Here is a 20,233-nt window from a genome sequence, read left to right as displayed (position 1 = left end):
TTCGCTTGGAATAGATAGAACGCTATTTATAGCTTGGGAAATAGCAGTTATACCAATTTACTTTTATAAAAAGTGGAAAATACATTATATATATAAAATAAAGCTATAACAAAATAATTCACAAGTTTTAACTTTATGATAACTTCATACAACAAAATGTACAAAGTAAGGTTATGTTATGTTTTGGATCGCCAATAAAAAAAATTCCAGTAAAAACGAAAGTAACTGTATTATTCCCGTTATTCATAGAGTAGAGAGTAGAGTATTTAGGAGGTAGAAGAAACTAGGAAGTGTATGTATATTTAATCAGTGCCACTAGCCAAGTCAATCAGTTCATTTCCGTTTCCCAGTCTGTATGAATTTCAAAATACCGGAAATATAGTTTCCGCTAGAAAAGCTAGAAAACTTAATCATTCAGATTAAAATGACATTTAAAGAAACTGGAATAACTATTTGATTTGAACATTAAAAAAGAAGTTCTTTCTAAAATTTCCTATAACAATTGGATGAGTCTGTATCAATTTCAACTTGGTCCTTTAAGCCTCGTTCGTGTCATTAGCAAATTACGGAGCGAATTTCAATTTACGGATTAGCTACAAAGTTCGTAATCCGGTGACGGCCAATTTGCTTTCTTCGCCGACCGACGACCGATGAGGAAAAGAAATCTGCCCAGATCGGATGACAGTTATGGAAATTTATGATTCATTGCGAGGCATTTGGGTAGAGCTGACTGGCTGTGGTAGCAATGTAATCCATTTGTTTGCGCAACATTTGTCACGCTGCTGCCGCTGCTCCTCCTTTGGCTGGATATGCAGGACCTGGTCTGGGGATTTGTCAACAGCGAAGGATACTTACTTATATCGCACCGATATAGCCAGACAGATCCACCCCGTTACAGCGTAACTACTTTGACTTTGATTTTATGTGTCCCCTTTTTTCGCAAATGTTTGGCAAATGTTGCAAACTGTCGTCCTCGTTTGTCGGTTTGCTGATTGCTAAGGAGGGAGGCAATAAGGACATTCAGGCGGGGATTTATGAATTTCATTTACTAATGGATTGTGGTGAGCTCTGAAATTCCACAGATGTGTAAATATGCAATATGGATTATTAAAGTTTTGACATCCTTTCACAGCTACACTCATCTCATCTGATTCGGGAAATCAAACTGATCTGGTTGGTTTAATGGATTGGAAACGATTAAGTAAATGTAAGGGTCTTAAATTGTTTAGTTTAGCTCAAATATATTCTTTGCCAGAAATTCTATAATGGTAATTCTACAAGGTTACATGATGATAGCTGAGATATCTTAAATGCCTTTCTTAATCCTAAAAACTGCATTAGTTATGAAAACTACAAATGTACACCTGTGTATCCATTTGTTAAATATCACATTGTTAAATATAATAAAATAAGGTGTCAATTTTATTTTAAAAGTTTGTGTATTTTGCAAGTAAAACAAGTTCATATTATTTTAGAACATTTTAAAAGAATTAATTTTGAGACTTTGGTTCGATGAGACTTGTGGTAAATACTTTTCATATTCGATTTTTCTTACTTCCTTAAGATTTTTTTTATTTAAAATTTTAATTTACACAGTAACGTATTTTTTGAGTAGTACATTTGTACCTTATTAAGCAAAATCATAGCAAATAATTTACCTTAATATTGTTTCTTACGACAACACTTAGTAAACTTCATATGTGCAACTTTTTAGAGCTAGCAAAGATGTATATATATTTACTAACATAACAAGGATGTACTAAATCATGATTTAGTTTAGTCGGCCGTGTGTAAATCATATACTATGAAGTCAGTTTTGTTGCAGTGCACACATCCCATCCCTGCTGGGAAACCATTTTCTCTGTTTGCAAGCCTCATGCCGATTGGCTGTTATAAAAAGTTAATAGCCGTTCAAGGCCCCCTTCCAAACCACTTGGAAACTGGTCCTGCTCCTGCGCAGTGAAAGTACATAGGACTCGGAGCACATACGCGAAGCTACCATCCAACCGCACACCAGGACTGTGCAACCCATTCCCCGATCCCGTAGAGAATTTATAGCTTGGGCCGCGACTGCCGTTGGCTTCTGTCCATTTATCTTTGGCTGTGTTTTTCCTGGGATTTTCCCCAATGCGATGGGATGGGTACTCAGACCACAGAGGACCTGCCCACAATGCCACCAATGGCAGTTACATTTTATGGCCAAAGTTCACCAGAGCCCAACTCGTTCCCCAGCTCCACGCACTCTGGCGACCAAGTGGCGCCATTTTTGCCGCATTGTCATCGATGGGAGGATGAGGATGGGGATGGGGGCAGCTGACAGGGATTCTAGTTTATGCTTACGAGGACTTTTCAAGAAATAAACTTTTTCCTCCGTCGACATCAGCGAAAATAATATCGCTTTCGGACGAATATAAAAATAAAATGAGGCGCAGAGTAAAACTATCAAGTTGAACAGTTGGAGATGGACTTTTCTATAAATTGATTTTTATTTTCATTTTTTAAACATTTCTATCGAGACTGGAATGGACAACATATATAAAAACACACTTCACTTCAATTGTTTTATAATTTATCAGTATGTATATTAAGATTATTCAGTAGAAAACTTCCTTACATCGCACCAGTGATGATGCGAACCAAACAAAAACTTAGTGAGACAGTTCATCATAATTATTAAATTAATTCACTTTCTGGCGTAATAACAAAAAAGCTGGCTAACTAGCTTTGTTGACCATTTGGCGCATGAAAATGAAAAAAAAGATTTATGTTGCCAAATAGTTTTAAGAGCCGAGCCTGAAAGACTCATCTCAACTCTAAAGTATACAAGATATTACAAAAATTGGCTACGTTTACGGAATTTTCGTACATATATAGATTTTGCGATTTTTATTTGTTTTTTTTTTTCAGATAGGTTTTCTTGTGCTTCTTATAAATGCCTGCACACATGATATGCAGAGTTGAGAATGGAGTGAAACTTTCGACTTGACTTGCTAAAACAAATAAGAAACATCTTCTGTTTGCTATTACTAAGGGAAGTTTGTCTTGTGGCTTCTTCGACGGTTTCTTCGTTTTGTATTGCGTGGCATTGTCATGAGGCATACATCATTGATCAATTTTCTTGTTCTTTCTTTGATTAAGTAACGACTTGAGTTTGTATTCGGAACCTGACTTCTTTAACAGACTTCTATTTAAAAACAAACAGTTACACATAATGGTAGAGCATGCTACGCTGAAGTCTTAAATCTTTCATTTTAACTAAATTTAGTTGCTGCCTAGTCAGGTGTGCGAATCTGTTTCCTCGTGATTTCTGTGGGTGTATGCTTGTGTGTTTGTTATTCGTTACGATCCCAATGAGTCGTGAATTCGCCTAATAGAACTTTTTCGCCTGTGCTTCGCTGCGGTTTCTGCAAGGAATAATTGGTTAGATTGTTTAGTTTCGAATCCAAACGTAAAGATTCCATGAACTCACTTGAAGACGTTGTAGATGAAGACTAGCAGCAGTTGCACAACAGTTACGCTTAGGAACAAGGTGACTCCAACGCAATTGCCCGTGGGACAATTGGCCACCTGAGCTGCTCCCTGTGGCGCTCCCAATCTGTAAGGTAAGAAAACGCATTTTGAGTATCAAGGAGGTACGTAAGTATCAAAAATAGTCTAAAACTCAGATAAATTCTCAGTGAAGGAACACATAAACGTCTTCCTCTGAATCAAACTTGTTAACACTCTAATTTCATAATTAAGAATTCAAAATATTGCTGATAAGGTTAAAATTCATTCGAGATCTGATTGACTTAGATGATAACTGGTTTAGGAAACTATAAAAAGACTTTGAGCGTGTTCCTCACCTTTGGCCCACGTGGGTGATGCCCTGCTTGACCTGATTCATGCCATCGCGCATCTCGGCGATGAGCGTTTGTACATCATAGCCGGTGGATTGGATTTGTGCTGTGGGCGCATGCTTCTGATTCGTTTGAATGTTATCAGTGCGCACATTGATATCGCCAACCAGTTGACGAATCTCGCGGATGGAGCTGAGCAGCATGTTCTGATTAGTGAGCAGAAGATCGACATCGCTCCTGCTGACAGCGCCAACGGGCAGCTGTTGCTGTGGCACTCCGCCGGCGGCGGGCGGAGGCAGAGCCTGTCCAGCATTACGTGAGACTAGCGACAGCGTGGTCTCCTGGCGGCCAATAATCTCATCCACTTTGCGGGAAAGTTCGCGTATGTGATCGGCAATTTGGCTCTGACCCTGCCAGATCTGACGCAGCTCACGCTGGTTCTCCGACTCATAGAACTCCTCCCAGTCCTCCTCGTCTTTGTGCTATGGGATTATACGAAAGTTGATTATCAGAACTAGCGATAAGCGATGTTTATCAGCTGGCTGCGTGGCAATTACCTCGTCGGGATGGTCCTTCTTGTACTCCTGTTTCTGTTTCTCCAGTTTATCCTGGTATTCCTTGTACTCTTGCGTAAGCTTCTCCTGGTTGTCCACCTTGGGCTGCTCCTGAACTTGTCCAGCGGCATGCAACGACGTGGTCAGGAAATGGAACACATCGTGGTCATCGGCCAGACCGCCCGTGGCGGCGGAAATGCCAAAGTAGCCGTTCTTGGGCAGATTAACGCCATCCGCTCGCAGACACAGCTCGTAGTCATCGTTGTTGTTGGACATTCCGTTGTGGATCATGACGGTAAGCACGTTGTTGTAGTACTCGATTCGCGCCCGTGTAGGGTAAGGCTTGTTACGGAAATCCCTGAGGCAACCGCTCAGTAGCTGAGTGGTTCCATCATTGGCATGGTCATACAGCTTAGTGCCATCATTGAGCACGGCACTGATGTAGGGATTGTTGTGCTTGTTGTCATTGTCGAAGGAATCGAACATGATGGCCAGACCATTCCAGCGGTCGGAGGATCCGAACACAGGCCCATTGTAGTCACCCTTTTCCGTGGTGTACCAGAAGGCCAATCCATCGGCTCCGATCCTGCCACGTCCCGTCACCCGGAACACGATCTCCACGTCCCACCAGTCGAAGTTCGTCTGCGACTTTGTCCAGATGGCACCCTTCTGTGAGCGCAGCGATGGCGCCACGCGCACACTTTCCGAACTGGCGATGGCATCTGAAATGAGGAGCAACAAGTTGTGGCTATAGAAACACCCGGAATCGTGGTCAAAACGACATCCAAACAAAGTGCCTGCGTGTACACTTGGCCGCCTCGCGCCATCTCGCTCGCACCCACGGCCGCAGAGCAGCAGCGAGTGGGCCAAAACAACTGACGTGGAGCTGCGTCTTCCACTCGTACTCACTTCCCCCGTACTCCCAAAACGGCACGGTGCCGTCTTTCTGTGCCAAATACGGCGGCTTGAACGAGTACTTGTACTCGAAGCGACGGTGCACGCCCACGGCTCCAGGACTCAGATTGCCGGTCGCCTCGGAGCTGGGATTCCACGCCAGGAAGCACAAAATGGCCAGGAATGTGGGCCGCATCTTTGCAATTATATGTTGACAACTAGTGGTGGGTGGGCGACGATGGTGCAAACTGATGATATCGATAACCAGCCGGCATCGATAAGCGATGGTATCGCACTGGATGTACTAAAAGCATTGAATAATTTAAAATCATATTTTTGTATCTAACATTAGGGTAAATATAATATAAATTCATTAGAACATTTCTGTAGATTATCCACTGCGTATATAAACATGAATTAAACTAAAATATGTAAAAACCGATGAAGTCATGTACAAAACCAGCCATCCTATAGAAATTAACTTAAGCTTAGATCACAAAGATCAAAGTTTTTCCATACATTTTTAGAAGCAAGTACCATGTGATCTAAAAAATATTTAAGTAGCGACAATACAATCGCTATCGATGTCGGTAGATTTTGTATCGATATCGCAAATACCCGCCAAATTCAAGAGATCTTGTTATCACTTTATGATGTTGAGGTGGAAAAACATTTATTTTGAAAATTTAAAGTGTTTACGTCCCGTTATAAAATAAACATAAATATAGCAAAATACGCGCCATTCGCATGTGCTGGTGCACACTTACATACATACATGTTTATCAATACGTTATTGTAAAATTATTTCGTTATTTGTTTCAATTGCCTTTTGCGTGATATCACCAAAGTAGTATTACATCCTTTCTCCAAAATTCCTTTAGCACAGTTAGCACAGTGTGTGTATATATGTTTACGTCTTTATTCTTTGTTTCTGGTTTCCTACCGTTTGTAGTTTTCGTAGAGCTTACAGCTAGAATTAATATAGGTTTTAATGCCTCGGTAGCACATAGTGTGGGCTTCATAAAATATTGTTAGTTGCTCAGTTTACACAAGTGATAGCTTTGTGTGCAGATCGGTGTGTGGGGGATAGTCATTAGGGGCGATCGTGCCGCAAGTTGCGCCATTTTACAAATGTTAGTTACTCATTTTGAATCACAATCACTTTCGTGTTAGTTGTGTGCGCAATCAAAAGGAAAACAACTCAAATCCGTAAAAACAAAATCAAAGTCTTTGTTTTAGCTTGGTTTATTACAAAATCATAATTAAACGAAGACGCTACAGGGTAGCGAAAATGTAAATTATGCATGATGGTGCAATATAATAATCTTTTCAATTTATTACAAATACGATAATAAATTAAGCTTAAATGGGTTTTGTGTACATTTCCCGAAAGTGGAAATTATATGCGTTCAAGTCGTTAAGTACTGTAGAAATCATAACAGCGGTGGACATCCCTTGATTTTGGGTTTAGAATGTTAAACTCGCGTAAAGTAAACGTGCGCACTCTAGACTACAAAATACAAAAAGTATATGTATGTATACATATCCTACAATATATATATATATATATTATGTATCGTGATTTTTAGGTTCTTTCTTCGTGTATAAGATCAGTAATTGTAAGAGGATTGTGGGATCCAGATCCAATCCATTTTCTGTTACTTCCTTTTCTCATTTGACAGCATCTTTCTCGGCATGCTCTTCAAATGGTTTCATCTAAATTCAAGATCACTTTATAACCTAGCCAATTTCAAGACATCTTACATTAAATTGGGTGTGAAATGGATTCGAACGCAGTTCAATAGCAAAATTAGGAACGAAAATAAAACGAGTTTGCTGAATCGCGTCGCTTGTGTGTGGGTGTGAGGTTGTGTGTTTCATAAACTGGATAACAAATGCGTTTGATAAGCGCCAACCGGCTGTGTCTGTGGTTCTGTTTTGTCTAACTTTGTGGACTAATAATATAAACAACAATGTAATGAAATTATACAAAAAATAATAATTCAAGAGGTCCTATAGGCTTGGCGGAAAAAATGCAGTTAATACACAAGATTCGCTGCAATTCACATAATACGCTACAAGATTCGCTGCGGTTGGTTACAATTTCACTTATGTTATTAGTGCGCGTGCTGGTGTGATGCGGCTCCCGTTGTGCCGAACGCGCTCATCAGATCGCCCTCGTAAAGGGCAATCAATAGCATTATCCCCACTCCGCTGAGCATGCCGAGAATCTGCAACAGGAACTGGCCCAGTGATTTGTGCGAGGCCGAGATCTCTGGCATCTGGCAAATAGAACAAAATCATACATAAATAATTGTATTTAGGTACACCTTGTGTTGACCACTCACCATATCGACTAGGGCAATGTAGATGAACAGACCCGCAGCCACGGCAAACATCCACTGGGCCACATCCTGCGATTGACCAAAGGCAATGCCAAAGATCATGCCGATGAAACTCAGGACACCCGTCAACAGGTTGTAGTAGACGGCCGACTTCACCGACATGCCTGCTTTTATTAGGATGGCAAAGTCACCCAGCTCGTGTGGCAACTCGTGGCAAAAGACAGCCAGCGATGTGGAGAAGCCGCCGGCAATGTTTTCCGCAAAGGCTGCACCAATGGCCATGCCATCCGTAAAATTGTGCAGACCGTCACCCATGATAATCATCCAGGCCACGGCGCTCAGCGTTTCCGGCGGCGAATGGACGTGTCCATGGCGATGACTGTGACCGTGATGCGAGGACTCGTGCTCCCGCAGGATCACAGTAACATGATCGTTCCGGCCGTCCTTATCCTTTGCATTGTTTGCTGCGTACACGGCGTTTCCGTCCAGATCCGTGACAATTGTGTTGCTATCCTGGCCCTCATGATTCTGCTGGTGGCTATTGTGCTTGTGGTTGTGATTATGGTGATTCATTTCCACGCAGTTCGTGTGCAGCGTTGATAATAGGGATTCGGCAGCGGCGGCCATGTCATTGGATCCATCATGATCGCCCACACCGTTACGTAGCTCCGCTACTGAAGGAGCATCTCCGCCAGCGCCCGCCGCTGCATCGCCGGGCAAGTGCATCCACTCGCTCTGCTTGTTGTTCATGGTGATCTCGTCGTAGCAATACGGATAGGAGCTATACTTTTGCTTGCAGATCTTGTCGCCGGCCACGGAATTGTTAACCGACGAGTCGGGATCCCGCATCACCTTTGCCCGCGATGGTTTCTTTGTCTCCTTCTTCTCCACGCTCTTGCGCCACTCGGAGATCATGGTCAGCGCATGTTCCATCACGTAAAAGAAGATTATGCCACCCAGGCACCCCAGTCCTTTCATGATCATCCCCCGCTCATCCTGGCCTGCAAGAGACTATAAGTTTAACGTTAGTCATGGCTTCGGTCGAACCCATCAGAATTATCAGCTTTACTCACATGAGGCAGCAAGTGCAGCAGGGCATCGCCGGTCATCGTACCCACGGCCAGCGCTACCAGATATTGAATGATGTACTTGTAATACCTGGAACCCATAAACGGTATGATGGCCACGCCTACCAAGCCGAGGATGCCGCAGGCAAACACAGAAATAAAAGCATAGATCCATACTGCGAAAAATGAGAAACAGATTAGTTAGGAACAACGAATGGCCATCAAAACTGTGTCTGAAAACGCACCATAGAATATATCCTTGTCCTTCTCTGCTTCCAGCAGCTCTTCAGTGGTATCAATGTCCGACAAGACAGCAGGTTCTATGCAGCCGCCGCTCTGGGCTTTCAGCTCATATAGGAGAATCGGACACAGATGTAGCAAGTCCTTATCGCTCAGCGTAAAGTTCTTGGCCTCTTTGCCGAGTTGATGTGTGTTGTTGTTGGGCAGGGATGGGCATATGACGTTGGAGGTGGTGCCATTCTGGATAAGCGTGCAGTTGTTCAGCTGCAGACTGTGATCTTCATCTTCGTCATGATGAGCATGGTGATGATCGTGGGGCTGGACGTGATGCACAAGGCGACTAGCAGGAACGCACTTTAAAGTAAATAAGAAATCGGAGTTAATCAGCAATAAATATGCAATAGTCAGCACTATACTCACAGTTCCCTCACTTGCCCCACTGGCCAACGAGTGGAGGCTGAGCTGCTGGAGTAGGCCATCGAATCCGCTGCTGTTCATCAGCTCATCCTGGGCCATTAGCTTCTCGAGATAGTACTGGGTGATCTGCGGGACGCGGGATTCGGATGTGGAGCCATGCTCATGGCCAGCATGGCGCTTTTCTCTTCTGGATGGCGGGCTGATGCTGTAGTTGAAGGTGTCGCCGTCGCCAGAAGCGGATCGCTGCTGTCGCCGTTCGGTGGTTTCACTGGAGGGACTCAGGTTCGTGTAGACGCGGGCATTCAGCTGCTCCTGGCTGTTGTGGGTCGTGACCAGCGCCGGGCCCAGCAGACTCTCGATGTGATCCTGACAGTGCAGGCGGTGTGCACAGAGTAGGCACACCACGCAAACGGCCATTATGTGACGCGCCATTTTTCTGGCCCGACTTGCTCTCCTTCCTCTCTTCCACTCCTAGGACTAATGCTACTGACTCGGACTCTCGTTTCGGTTTACTGCCCAGCACGGTTGGCTACAATCATTATATATCCGCCGAGATCAGTCAGTCGTCAATTCACTCGCTTATTTCGTTCGATCTGGAATTGAATGGGAATGTCAGCAAGAGATTAGCCAAAAACGAAAACAAGTACATCAAGCCAACACACACAATTCTATTTAATTAAGAATCATTTATGGGTTGCCGCTCCACTGTCAGCCCCTTATTACCATCCCACACTCAATAAGCCAGAACCGATTTACAAAGGCCATTTGCCCATTGCATAACCAAAATAGCCAGCGAACCAAAGCGGAAGTTCAAGATCGTTCGTTGGTGGATCGACACCTCCAAATATGGGACAACAAACAACTGGTTTTAGGTGCTTCAAGATCGCCATAAATAGGCGGTTTTGCTGCATTCGTTCTTTCGCTAATAGATCACTTTAATTAGATATGAATTTTCCATCTGAAAGCGCAGTATACTAATTTTTTATTTAGTATCTAACCACAAATTCTCTGATGTATTTTCACACCTAATAGAATCCATTTCGAAGTCTTCAGAATTTTATCACTTTGAAACCCCATTTAATGCACATTGCGTTAACATTCCTACTTCTTATCAGAGCATTTGCTTTTCAAATCACAATCTCATATTTCAGTGGCTTCTTCCATGGACTTTTCAATGCCAGAATCAAAATGTTCGATTGTATTGCGCTACTTTTGTTTAGATTTTTGACACTACACTGCACGAAAATCAGCTGAGAAGTTACATAACGATAGCACATTGATATTTACTAACTGCGGCTAATCGGCCAACTAGTTTTCAGCTCCTAGTCGGGAGCCAAATTGTTGGATGCCATGCGGCTTCTTCGATGAGCAAAATGCGAGTGGCACGCGGCTAAAAGGAAATTCGCCAGGCGGTACTGGAATTTTTCCTAACCCATCCCCCCCTTCCACCATCTAACTAACCGAAAATTAGTTTGTTATTGTAGTGGGATTGCAACAACAACTTGTTGGGACTCGGACAATTTTGCAATTGCGCATTAATGGCAGTTAGTTCAACGGTCCTGCATTGAAATCCAATTTATTGATAAAACTTTGGCGAAAATTTACGACACAGGCAGATACAGATACAGATACACGTGGGTGGATTGGGTGGCTCGCTGGTTATCGACTTAATAAAAGCGAAAGCCAAAACCACTATAGGTAATAATAGAAGCGCCATTGTTGTTGCATTAAGTTATGGTGGCGTCAAGGTCACAGGAAGTGGGCGGACACCCGCGGCATTGACAAGGACACACGTCGCCTTGACAAGGGGTTAAGTGTTAAAGGTTGAGGCTGCTGCTGCAGCTGAAGCTCTGGCACTTGTTGAGGAAATTAACTGCCAAACTGGCAAAGGAAATTTGCGAAAAACTTAATTTCAGGGCAATAAAAATCAATCAACGAAGCTCCGATTTGCATACAAATTCCCCAAATCAGATCAGACACAATTCATCGGCAATATTCCCAATCAATCCAGCCAACTCAGTCAATTGGTCAAGTGCTGCCGCCATTGACCGACTGTTTCGTTTGTATTTAGTGCTGTGTTATTTTTATTTTTATTTTAGTTTTTTTTTTTTAAATCAAGCCTCATTTAAATTCTGTTCGCGTGATTTGAATGGAATCACTGCGAGAAAATGTTTAACGATCTCGTTTTTATGACGGCGTCAATGCTATAGGGCTTTTTTATTCGGGGCCATCAATTCATTTCACTTTCTTCCACACCACACGGCTCATATGTTTATTGAAATATTTTTAAAATATCTTGAATGGTTTTCGTACCGCGCAGAAAGAAGATTTGAGGGAACGAAACACTAAACCAAGCCGATCTGCGATCCTCACCACCAGTGAGCTTTGCAAACGCTTTGCAACTGAGCGGCGCGCGTCGCTTGCGGTTCGATTTATAAGCCAGTTTCATTGCTGGCTAATTGAGTGAGTGTGTACGTATGTATATATGTATATTTGTGTATATCGATGTGCATATGACTGGGGACCACATTAAAGCATACCCACATCGAAGGCGTGCTAACTTGGCGGGGCGTGGCTGATTCTGTACCATGTCCAATGTCGACGAGAACGAAAATCAGAACTCAATGATTCCATCTTAAATTTGAGCTCTTAGCCAAGCTACTTAATGCGGTTCGAACTAAGATCTAATTAAAACGTCAATATTTTAGTACATTTCAAACCAATCCAATTCAAACCAATAAATTAAAAAAAAAAATTTAATTTTTGGCCAGCCTTCAATAATTTAATTATTTTGCCATTCCATCTGGTGGTCTGAGAATTAAAAAAAAATATAATCAGAAATTTACTCACTTTTTTTCCAAGAACTTTAAATACATAAATAAACTTTAGATAAAATTACTTTAATTTTATTGTTTCAAATCTCAGTTAAAAATCGTACATATCAAGCGGCCACTGTACCAAAAACGTACGATTCGATTTGCTGAATCAACTTTAGTTCGCATAACATCTCCATATCGCAAATCGTACGCGTCCGGATTTTTCCGAATTCTCGTGGTAATTGTATAGTCGGCAAGTCACTGAACTCGCTGCTGCCTGAATTTCGCATGATATCTCCAACGAATCGTGCTGTCCCAGACGGCTTAAATTTCCGCAGAGTAACCCTTTTAGATGCGGAATGCTTATGCAGCTGAGCCAGCATAAATGAATATCATATACATAGAACCGAACCGCCACATAAATTCGCTTGGCATCGCAAAAGATCTCCATGCTGAAATTTCAGGAGAAGGGTGGGTCTCATTTCGCAAATTGTGAAATTCCAAAACGTTCTGGTACCTTTTCGATGAGTCAAACTTCATGAAATTTCACATGCAATCTCCATTTCATAAACTCATAATTCCTGGAACCCATTCCACTTTTTATGCTTCAATCGCACAATCAAATTTCGCATGACATCTGCACAAAAAGCCCAAAGTTGAACACGCGATCGCTAAAAGTACATTGATGAGTCACCTGATTAAAATAAATTTCACATGATATGTACATATGTACATAGTATCTCCACGTTTTTAGGCCCCTGACACTGCATAATATCTCGTTTTATACATGTAACAACCTTAAACTGCGATATTAAATCTAGGAACGTACTCGTAGTTCCCCTCACACGATTTATTACCAAGTGCTATGCACAATCTACAGTTTGTTTAGCCTGAAATTTCCACCGTGCAACTACATCTCCAGATAGTCTCTCTACCTGCTGAGCGATTTATCTTTTATCTTGGCCGCAACACAAACACGAAATTCATACCTGAAACTTCAGCGAAATAACCTGCGAAAAGGTGTACCCAAGAATCCAAACGCACACACACACAAATTCGAGCATTATCTTTTTCGTTTTTTTTTTCCTTTGGTCTCTACCTTTTCATAAGCCAAAGCTTGATGTGAAATTTCAGCATGTCTGCTTAGGAAGATATGAAAAACCTCGCGTCATGTGATGGCCACATGGAACTGAAGTTCTGGATGGATAGAAGCCAAGTACACACAACTAGACTAATCTGAGGTCAATCACGTCGGATTCAGATTCGGACTCGGTCTCGGAATCCGAATGGACAGCTACGGATCCAATCCGATTGGATCAAATCCGTACGGAACGAGGCTCTGACCTTGCCATGCTCGCCGTCTGCTGAATTACATACTATGTACGCTGGCTGAGTGGCCGGTTTAGTATTCAGCTAGTACGACCACCAACTGACACATAACTGATGTTGAAGGGCTGGCCATATGCGATAAATAATTCATCTGGGGGCATCGAAATGATCGTGGGTCGCCGAGAATTGTTTGTTTTCCGTATTGAGTTGTTGGTTTCTTAAATGCCTCAGTTGTTGGCGCCTGGTTGCAAGGCATTCATAGCTGATATTGCATTTTTTTTATTTGCAAATACATATCAGTTTTTGCAAATTACGCTGGCTCATGAATAATTGATTGGCGGCGGGCGTTCAGCGGAGAAATGGAAAAGTTCGCGCCCGATAAGGATGCTTCTCTTTGGCCACCACCGGCAATACTATCTATGATTCATGCACCACCTACACTTCTGAAAAAAAACAAAAGCAACAGAACTATGTGGAAGGCAGCCAAAAGTGCGAAAGGAGCACAAGTTGATATATGGGTCAGTGGCGATAGCAGTGACGCCTTCCAAAGGGGGTTACGCATCCGGAATACAACTTAAATATTTGCTATCAGTGCAATAAAAATATAAAATCAAATGACCGTTTTTGTAGGTGATAAGAGTTTATAAGAAAAGTATTTATTTACGCAAAATGTAATCAGTAAACATTGAACACGCGAATTGAAATAGTGTATACACCTAGTATAACTCAGCCTTCATTTCTAGATACTATGATCGTTTGGATAAGTCTATTGATTTAAATAGGGAGAATGCTAGAGATAAAGCATACGCGAAGAGAAGACCACATCCACGTTGTCATCCCCCTTGAAATCTTATCTAGCCCCGCCAGTGGGTGATAAGCATTCTGGCCCGTTTGCTACTAATTCCACTGATTTTGCGTAATTAGGCTCTGAAGATAGCGCGAATGGAAATGGTATTCGGAATTGCGCTGAATTATGTATAGAACACACTGATGACTTATAAGTATGTCGATCGAAAATAGCATAAAAACGTGCTGAATATCAGTGTAGTTACGTGTGCATCTGTTTATGTGTGTGTACAACAAATACATATGCATGTAAGTGAGCGGGTGTCAAAATCACACGCACATGGAAATGTCCCGCTATAAATAAATACTAGTTGGTGGTGGTGGGTGGATTGTGGGCGGTGGGAGGTGGAATAGGGGCGCGTCGCATGCACTTCCCATGCTGAACGAATGTATGCCAAGATTAATAAAAGGCGGGTAATTAATGCAAGCCCACTACTAACTCACCCGTAAATTTGCCGGACTGTTTAGCACATCGCACACTGAAACACTGTAACACACACTCACACAATTCCAACTAGAGTTATTGCGGGATCGAAGATAATGCTGGACGATTCTGGGAGCTATATATTTTGCCGATGCGGTGGGCGTGAATGAAAGAGGCCGTTGAGATTACGCCGAGTGTCAATTCCGTTGTAATAATCTCGGTTTGGCACGGGAAATCGAATCGAAGCAAATCCGCATGGAGCGGCGAGATTTGCACGGGATGCGGCCACCAACACCAACACGGGCTCAGTTATGCAAGGGTGGGCTAACTGTAAACATTTTCCGGACACGCTAAACATATGCCGCAGCAGCCATCTCTCTTTCGCTCACACCGCCAAACACAAGAAATCCGCAACTAAAACAATTTTGTTATAACAATTATCGATAGGCGGTAGGGATGTTGAAAAACACCGAATCATCGGCGATAGGTATCGGTCCCTTTGCTATCAATGCTATACATCGATATACATCGATGCAAATCAATGTAATCTCTTGCAGCATGTATTAAAAATGATAAATATATATTGATCTTAAATTAAATTTGCATCAGTAAGGCAATAGTTTATAATCGATTTAGAAGTATCATGAATCTATTACCATATTATACCAAATTAAGTCGTAGTGTTCTCGCATTTTTGTTTTTAATTTAAATTAAAGTCCAATATATTAGATGCTGCTAAAAGCATACAACTTCGATAACTTTAATTAAATTTTAAAAAATTACAGCTTTAAGAAATTTATATTTAAGATTAAGATAAATCTAATTTTCACCTTTACCAAAGCTTTAATAATAATTGATTAAAAATACATCATTCCTATAAAAAGTCAATACTTTACCGAGCCACCTTAACTTTTACTGTCACATATCGATAATTGCCAGAACGCGCAAAACAGGTTGTGTTTCTTTCCAAAAAAATTTTATTGCCAATATGAGCAATACTCAGCACTTAACTACTGGTTAGCTTGAGTTACTAAGTCCCAAATCCACATTTAAAAAGCGCATATATATTGCAGGTTCGGCAAAGCCCATATTTCCGGATGATGGGATCTTAAAGCTGTATTCGATGCGCTTTTGCCCCTATGCACATCGTGTGCACCTGGTCCTGGATGCCAAAAAGATTCCCTACCACGCTATCTACATCAATCTTTGCGACAAACCCGAGTGGTTCTCCCTGGTGAGCAGCTCCACAAAGGTGCCGGCAGTGGAGCTGGTCAACGAACCGGGAAATCCTGTGCTGATCGAGTCGCTCATTATTTGTGACTACCTGGACGAAAAATATCCGGAGGTGCCATTGTATCCCAAGGATCTGCTTAAGAAGGCTCAGGAGAAGATTTTTATCGAACGTTTCGGACAGTTCATCAATGCCTTCTACTACCTGGTGCTGCACGACAATCCCGAGCAGTTGGTTGACACCGATCACTATGACGGATTGGTCGTTTACGAAGAGGAACTGAAGCGACGCGGTACCAAGTTCTTTGGTGGCGACAGCCCAGGCATGCTTGACTACATGATGTGGCCCTGGTGCGAGCGCTTCGACTCTCTGAAATACACTTTTGAACAAAAATTCGAATTGAGTCCGAAACGTTTTCCCACTTTGGTGGGATTTACTGGCTTTCTAATTATGTCTTAAATTACCAAGATTATTCTCTTGCAGATTAAGTGGCGCGACTTTATGATCCAGGATCGTGCTGTGAAGTGTTTCTATCTGGATGGACAGACCCATGCCAAATACATCAACTCTCGGCGATCGGGCCAGGCCGATTATAATATGCTATAGTAAGATTTAAAGATTATACATATAATATGTGACTGATCCATTTCTCGTTTTTAGCAATGAGGCCAAACGTGTCAAATTGGGGTAGTCTACGGTATAATGGCGCTTGCACTTCAGCATTGTACCTTTTGCATTAAGAATAACACATGTACATACTACGGCAGCATTATTGTGATTAAAAAATAAATATTTGCATTGTCACTCTTTAAATAGGTATTGTTTATACGGATTATAAGAAATTTTTTTTAGAATTAGGTTATTGGAGGTATGCTTGATAAATTTATTGATTTATTTGAATTTATTTGATTTATTATATGAAAATACCTAACTTGTTTATGTCTTTAATATGTGGTCAAATATTTTTTTTTAATGTGAGCTTTCGAATTTTAAATTCACCCGCTCGACAATCGAAATATATTCGATAATTCACTCTTCCGGCGATTGCGACCACTATATAAGGTAGCGGAATCCCTCTATTTGTTGTCAGTCGATCGGAACTACTTAGCCACCAACATTTCACGTCTTGGGAATTATCTTAAAATTGTTAACAAAATGGCCCTGCCGCAAAAGCACTTCAAGAGGGGTGAGTGGGGGGCACTTCAAGGTCATCGGGATAGTGACACTGCAAAAGTTTGCAATTGATTTCATAGTTTTATCTAGACCCCACTTCGAGAGGCGTAAATTACGCAGAGATAGAGATTTAATTTTAGCCCAAGCATAATGGAAAACTTTCCGCTGACGTCACAAATCACCCTTCAACAGGTTCGCCCAAACCGGAGATTCCCGAGGATGGAGTCCTGCGTTACTACTCGATGAGATTCTGCCCGTACTCGCAGCGTGCCGGTTTGGTTTTGGCCGCCAAAAAGATTCCACATCACACGGTTTACATCGATCTGAGCGAGAAACCAGAGTGGTACATCGACTACAGTCCATTGGGCAAGGTGCCGGCTATCCAGTTGCCACATCTGCCTGGACAACCGGCTTTGGTGGAGTCCCTGGTCATTGCCGAGTACTTGGATGAGCAGTATCCGGGCGAGGGCTCCCTTTTCCCTAAGGATCCATTGCAAAAGGCGCTAGACAGGATCCTCATCGAACGCCTGTCGCCCGCTGTCAGCGCCATTTACCCCGTGCTCTTCACCAAGAATCCACCCGCTGATGCCATCAAGAATTTTGAGACCGCTCTGGATGTCTTCGAACAGGAGATCACCAAGCGAGGAACTCCATACTTTGGAGGCAACAAAATCGGCATTGCGGACTACATGATTTGGCCCTGGTTCGAGCGATTCCCGGCCCTCAAGTACACTCTGGATGAACCCTACGAACTGGACAAGACACGGTATCAGAATCTGTTGAAGTGGAGGGATCTGGTGGCCCAGGATGAGGCTGTCAAGGCCACCGCCTTGGATGCCCGAATTCATGCCAAGTTCATGAAGACCCGCCATGAGAACAAACCCGACTACGATGTCGCCTTCCAGCCCTTGTAAAGGATACATTATTGGATGACAGGATGCAAAATACTTAAACTAAAATTGTGAAACCGCCTATTAAGAAAATATTAAACCCATAAAGTGGAACATCAAATGTTATTTCTGCCTCTTCAACTGGGATTTGGGTCAGTGTTTTTATTCCTGCCAATTAATCGAGTTTACATTGATCTTATAGGTTCCACCAAGCCCGAGCTGCCTGAAGATGGAGTTCCTCGTTTCTTTTCCATGGCATTCTGCCCCTTCAGCCACCGAGTTCGTCTCATGCTCGCCGCCAAACAAATTGAACACCATAAGATCTACGTCGATTTGATTGAGAAGCCAGAATGGTACAAGGATTTCAGTCCCCTGGGCAAAGTGCCCGCTCTGCAGCTCACTGGGGTGAAGGATCAACCGACCCTCGTGGAGTCGCTCATCATAGCAGAGTACTTGGATCAGCAATACCCCCAGACACGACACTTTCCCACGGATCCGCTGCAGAAGGCGCTGGACAAGATTCTAATCGAACGTTTTGCTCCAGTGGTCAGTGCCATTTATCCTGTGCTGACTTGTAATCCCAACGCTCCGAAAGATGCCATACAGAACTTCGAGAATGCCTTGGATGTTTTTGAAGTGGAGTTGGGCAAAAGAGGAACCCCCTACTTTGCCGGCCAGCACATTGGAATCGTGGACTACATGATTTGGCCTTGGTTCGAACGTTTTCCCAGCATGAAAATCAATACGGAGCAAAAGTATGAGCTGGATGCAAAACGATTTGAGAAGTTGGTATGTTTAAGTAAGCCAACATACGATGCATGTATCTCATCCAAAATCGTTCTATTACAGCTTAAGTGGCGCGATTTGATGACCCAGGATGAGGTTGTGCAGAAGACAGCTTTGGATGTCCAGCTGCATGCCGAGTTCCAGAAATCGAAGACCCTTGGAAATCCCCAGTACGACATTGCCTTCAAGGGCACTCCATAGAACGACAACTGGTTTAGCCAAGATCAAATCTTTGGAACCGGTTATGGACTGCATTTATGTTTTATTCATTCCATGCGAAGATTTCAAATAAACCAAGTGCATCAGGCATCCTTGACCAGCAGATTGTAGTTGGGTCGACCCAGGCTCCGTGTGCGCAGGAACTCCGCCTGAACCTCGGCCTCCATGTAAAAGGCCATCACAGCCGGATCCCGTTTCATGCGTTCCAGCCAAAGGGTCTGAAAAATGGTATACTAATGTACTTCATCACTCCTGGAATACACGGACGTGCTCACCAGCTGGGGGAAGCGGCTCTCATCGTAGTTATAATCCTCTCCACGCTGCAACTTAAGGAGCTCGAGGCGCTCACACCAGGGCCAAATCATGTAGTCCAAAATGCCCGTCTGTTCGCCACCGAAGAATTCCGTACCACGGCGAGCCAGCTCCTTTTCGTAGATGTCCAGGCCGCTCCAGAAGGGCTCCAGATCACCGCCATCGGATGCCTTGAAAAAGGCACCTAGCACCGCTCCAAATCGCTCGATTAGTAGCTTATCCTGCACTTTCTTCAGCGGATCACGTGGATAGAGTGGTCGCAGTGGATACTGCTCGTCCAGATATTCGCAAATCAGTAGCGACTCTGTGAGCACAGGTGGTCCAGGTTCTCGCACGATTTCTAGAGCCGGCACCTTGCCCTGTGGATTCTTGTCCAGCAGCCACTCCGGCTTGTCTGTGAGATTAATGTAGATGCTGTGATAGGGGATCTGCTTGGCGTCCAGGACCAGATGCACCCGTTGGGCAAATGGGCAGAAGCGCATCGAGTACAGGCGAAGGATACCATCTTCGGGAACATCCGGCATGGGTGAGCCTAGCGGGCGCATTTATTAATAACAATGATTATCCTGGTTTCCTGGATCTACCCACCTTTAGCCAAATGCCTGCCGTTACTCATGATGTGCGTGCTCGGGTCCAGAGATGCAAGTGGTGACAGCGATTGCCATGCGAGTGATTTATAAAGTGCGGCTCACTGCCCTTCGCCGGGTGGCTTCGCTTACGCGGCTGAACTTGGTGGCTTGCGGCTGACACACATACCAAGCCATGTGGATACAGTGAAGACCCCTTGGAACCTGCACACTGATTCTAAATATAAGAACTGAGTTCTTCGCACCCCGTTCTGTGATTCTTGA

At 43.1% G+C, this 20,233-nt stretch overlaps 5 protein-coding genes across 9 annotated transcripts; 2 read left to right on the top strand and 3 right to left on the bottom strand.

Moving 5' to 3' along the window:
- Window positions 1–2,552: 2,552 nt before the first annotated feature.
- LOC117140633 (protein ERGIC-53) lies at window positions 2,553–5,519 on the bottom strand. Its single transcript, XM_033303658.1, has 5 exons — window positions 5,303–5,519; window positions 4,397–5,115; window positions 3,846–4,321; window positions 3,470–3,595; window positions 2,553–3,404 (listed from the first exon to the last, which is right to left on the bottom strand). The coding sequence occupies exons 1-5, from the start codon at window positions 5,481–5,483 to the stop codon at window positions 3,368–3,370; spliced, it is 1,539 nt and encodes a 512-aa protein (XP_033159549.1). The 5' UTR covers window positions 5,484–5,519; the 3' UTR covers window positions 2,553–3,367.
- A 997-nt stretch (window positions 5,520–6,516) lies between these two features.
- Window positions 6,517–15,206, bottom strand: LOC117139777 (zinc transporter foi). 3 transcript variants are annotated; one of them, XM_033302386.1, is made up of 6 exons: window positions 14,792–15,206; window positions 9,360–9,949; window positions 8,945–9,293; window positions 8,706–8,875; window positions 7,636–8,643; window positions 6,517–7,569 (listed from the first exon to the last, which is right to left on the bottom strand). In XM_033302386.1, the coding sequence occupies exons 2-6, from the start codon at window positions 9,786–9,788 to the stop codon at window positions 7,405–7,407; spliced, it is 2,121 nt and encodes a 706-aa protein (XP_033158277.1). In that variant the 5' UTR covers window positions 9,789–9,949; window positions 14,792–15,206; the 3' UTR covers window positions 6,517–7,404. The 3 variants fall into 3 exon arrangements, with proteins under 3 accessions (XP_033158277.1, XP_033158278.1, XP_033158279.1); XM_033302387.1 differs by having other exon boundaries at window positions 14,852–15,206; XM_033302388.1 differs by lacking the exon at window positions 14,792–15,206 and adding an exon at window positions 11,670–11,693.
- Window positions 15,207–15,680: 474 nt separating this feature from the next.
- Window positions 15,681–16,815, top strand: LOC117141456 (pyrimidodiazepine synthase). 2 transcript variants are annotated; one of them, XM_033304910.1, is made up of 4 exons: window positions 15,681–15,787; window positions 15,845–16,428; window positions 16,486–16,607; window positions 16,663–16,815. In XM_033304910.1, the coding sequence occupies exons 1-4, from the start codon at window positions 15,760–15,762 to the stop codon at window positions 16,691–16,693; spliced, it is 765 nt and encodes a 254-aa protein (XP_033160801.1). In that variant the 5' UTR covers window positions 15,681–15,759; the 3' UTR covers window positions 16,694–16,815. The 2 variants fall into 2 exon arrangements, with proteins under 2 accessions (XP_033160801.1, XP_033160802.1); XM_033304911.1 differs by having other exon boundaries at window positions 15,709–15,724.
- Window positions 16,816–17,069: 254 nt separating this feature from the next.
- On the top strand, window positions 17,070–19,160 carry LOC117142087 (pyrimidodiazepine synthase). 2 transcript variants are annotated; one of them, XM_033305969.1, is made up of 3 exons: window positions 17,070–17,188; window positions 18,268–18,854; window positions 18,915–19,160. In XM_033305969.1, the coding sequence occupies exons 1-3, from the start codon at window positions 17,158–17,160 to the stop codon at window positions 19,050–19,052; spliced, it is 756 nt and encodes a 251-aa protein (XP_033161860.1). In that variant the 5' UTR covers window positions 17,070–17,157; the 3' UTR covers window positions 19,053–19,160. The 2 variants fall into 2 exon arrangements, with proteins under 2 accessions (XP_033161860.1, XP_033161861.1); XM_033305970.1 differs by lacking the exons at window positions 18,268–18,854; window positions 18,915–19,160 and adding an exon at window positions 17,368–18,191 and having other exon boundaries at window positions 17,075–17,188.
- Window positions 19,094–20,216, bottom strand: LOC117142084 (pyrimidodiazepine synthase). Its single transcript, XM_033305965.1, has 3 exons — window positions 19,971–20,216; window positions 19,346–19,914; window positions 19,094–19,288 (listed from the first exon to the last, which is right to left on the bottom strand). Exons 1-3 carry the CDS (start codon window positions 19,996–19,998, stop codon window positions 19,154–19,156), a joined length of 732 nt encoding a protein of 243 aa, XP_033161856.1. The 5' UTR covers window positions 19,999–20,216; the 3' UTR covers window positions 19,094–19,153.
- Window positions 20,217–20,233: the final 17 nt, after the last annotated feature.

Source organism: Drosophila mauritiana, chromosome 3L (assembly GCF_004382145.1).
Source record: "Drosophila mauritiana strain mau12 chromosome 3L, ASM438214v1, whole genome shotgun sequence".
NCBI lineage: Eukaryota > Metazoa > Arthropoda > Insecta > Diptera > Drosophilidae > Drosophila > Drosophila mauritiana.
Note: the sequence above shows the minus strand (reverse complement) of the source record. Positions and strands in the feature narration are given on the sequence as shown.

Bases quoted from the DNA above. Each gene is read 5' to 3' on its own strand.
- LOC117140633 (XM_033303658.1), bottom strand. From the start codon at position 5,483: ATGCGGCCCACATTCCTGGCCATTTTGTGCTTCCTGGCGTGGAATCCC. The intron at 5,116-5,302 runs GTGAGTACGAGT...TCCTCATTTCAG, and splicing joins GTTTTGGGAGTACGGGGGAA to ATGCCATCGCCAGTTCGGAA. The intron at 3,405-3,469 runs GTGAGTTCATGG...TATTCCTTGCAG, and splicing joins TTCATCTACAACGTCTTCAA to AAACCGCAGCGAAGCACAGG.
- LOC117139777 (XM_033302386.1), bottom strand. From the start codon at position 9,788: ATGGCGCGTCACATAATGGCCGTTTGCGTGGTGTGCCTACTCTGTGCA. The intron at 9,294-9,359 runs GTGAGTATAGTG...TTTACTTTAAAG, and splicing joins GTGGGGCAAGTGAGGGAACT to TGCGTTCCTGCTAGTCGCCT. The intron at 7,570-7,635 runs GTGAGTGGTCAA...TCTATTTGCCAG, and splicing joins ACATTGCCCTAGTCGATATG to ATGCCAGAGATCTCGGCCTC.
- LOC117141456 (XM_033304910.1), top strand. From the start codon at position 15,760: ATGAGCAATACTCAGCACTTAACTACTG. The intron at 15,788-15,844 runs GTTAGCTTGAGT...TATATATTGCAG, and splicing joins TACTCAGCACTTAACTACTG to GTTCGGCAAAGCCCATATTT. The intron at 16,429-16,485 runs GTGGGATTTACT...ATTCTCTTGCAG, and splicing joins CGAAACGTTTTCCCACTTTG to ATTAAGTGGCGCGACTTTAT.
- LOC117142087 (XM_033305969.1), top strand. From the start codon at position 17,158: ATGGCCCTGCCGCAAAAGCACTTCAAGAGGG. The intron at 17,189-18,267 runs GTGAGTGGGGGG...TTGATCTTATAG, and splicing joins GCAAAAGCACTTCAAGAGGG to GTTCCACCAAGCCCGAGCTG. The intron at 18,855-18,914 runs GTATGTTTAAGT...GTTCTATTACAG, and splicing joins CAAAACGATTTGAGAAGTTG to CTTAAGTGGCGCGATTTGAT.
- LOC117142084 (XM_033305965.1), bottom strand. From the start codon at position 19,998: ATGAGTAACGGCAGGCATTTGGCTAAAG. The intron at 19,915-19,970 runs GTGGGTAGATCC...TGCGCCCGCTAG, and splicing joins CGGCAGGCATTTGGCTAAAG to GCTCACCCATGCCGGATGTT. The intron at 19,289-19,345 runs GTGAGCACGTCC...ACCATTTTTCAG, and splicing joins AGAGCCGCTTCCCCCAGCTG to ACCCTTTGGCTGGAACGCAT.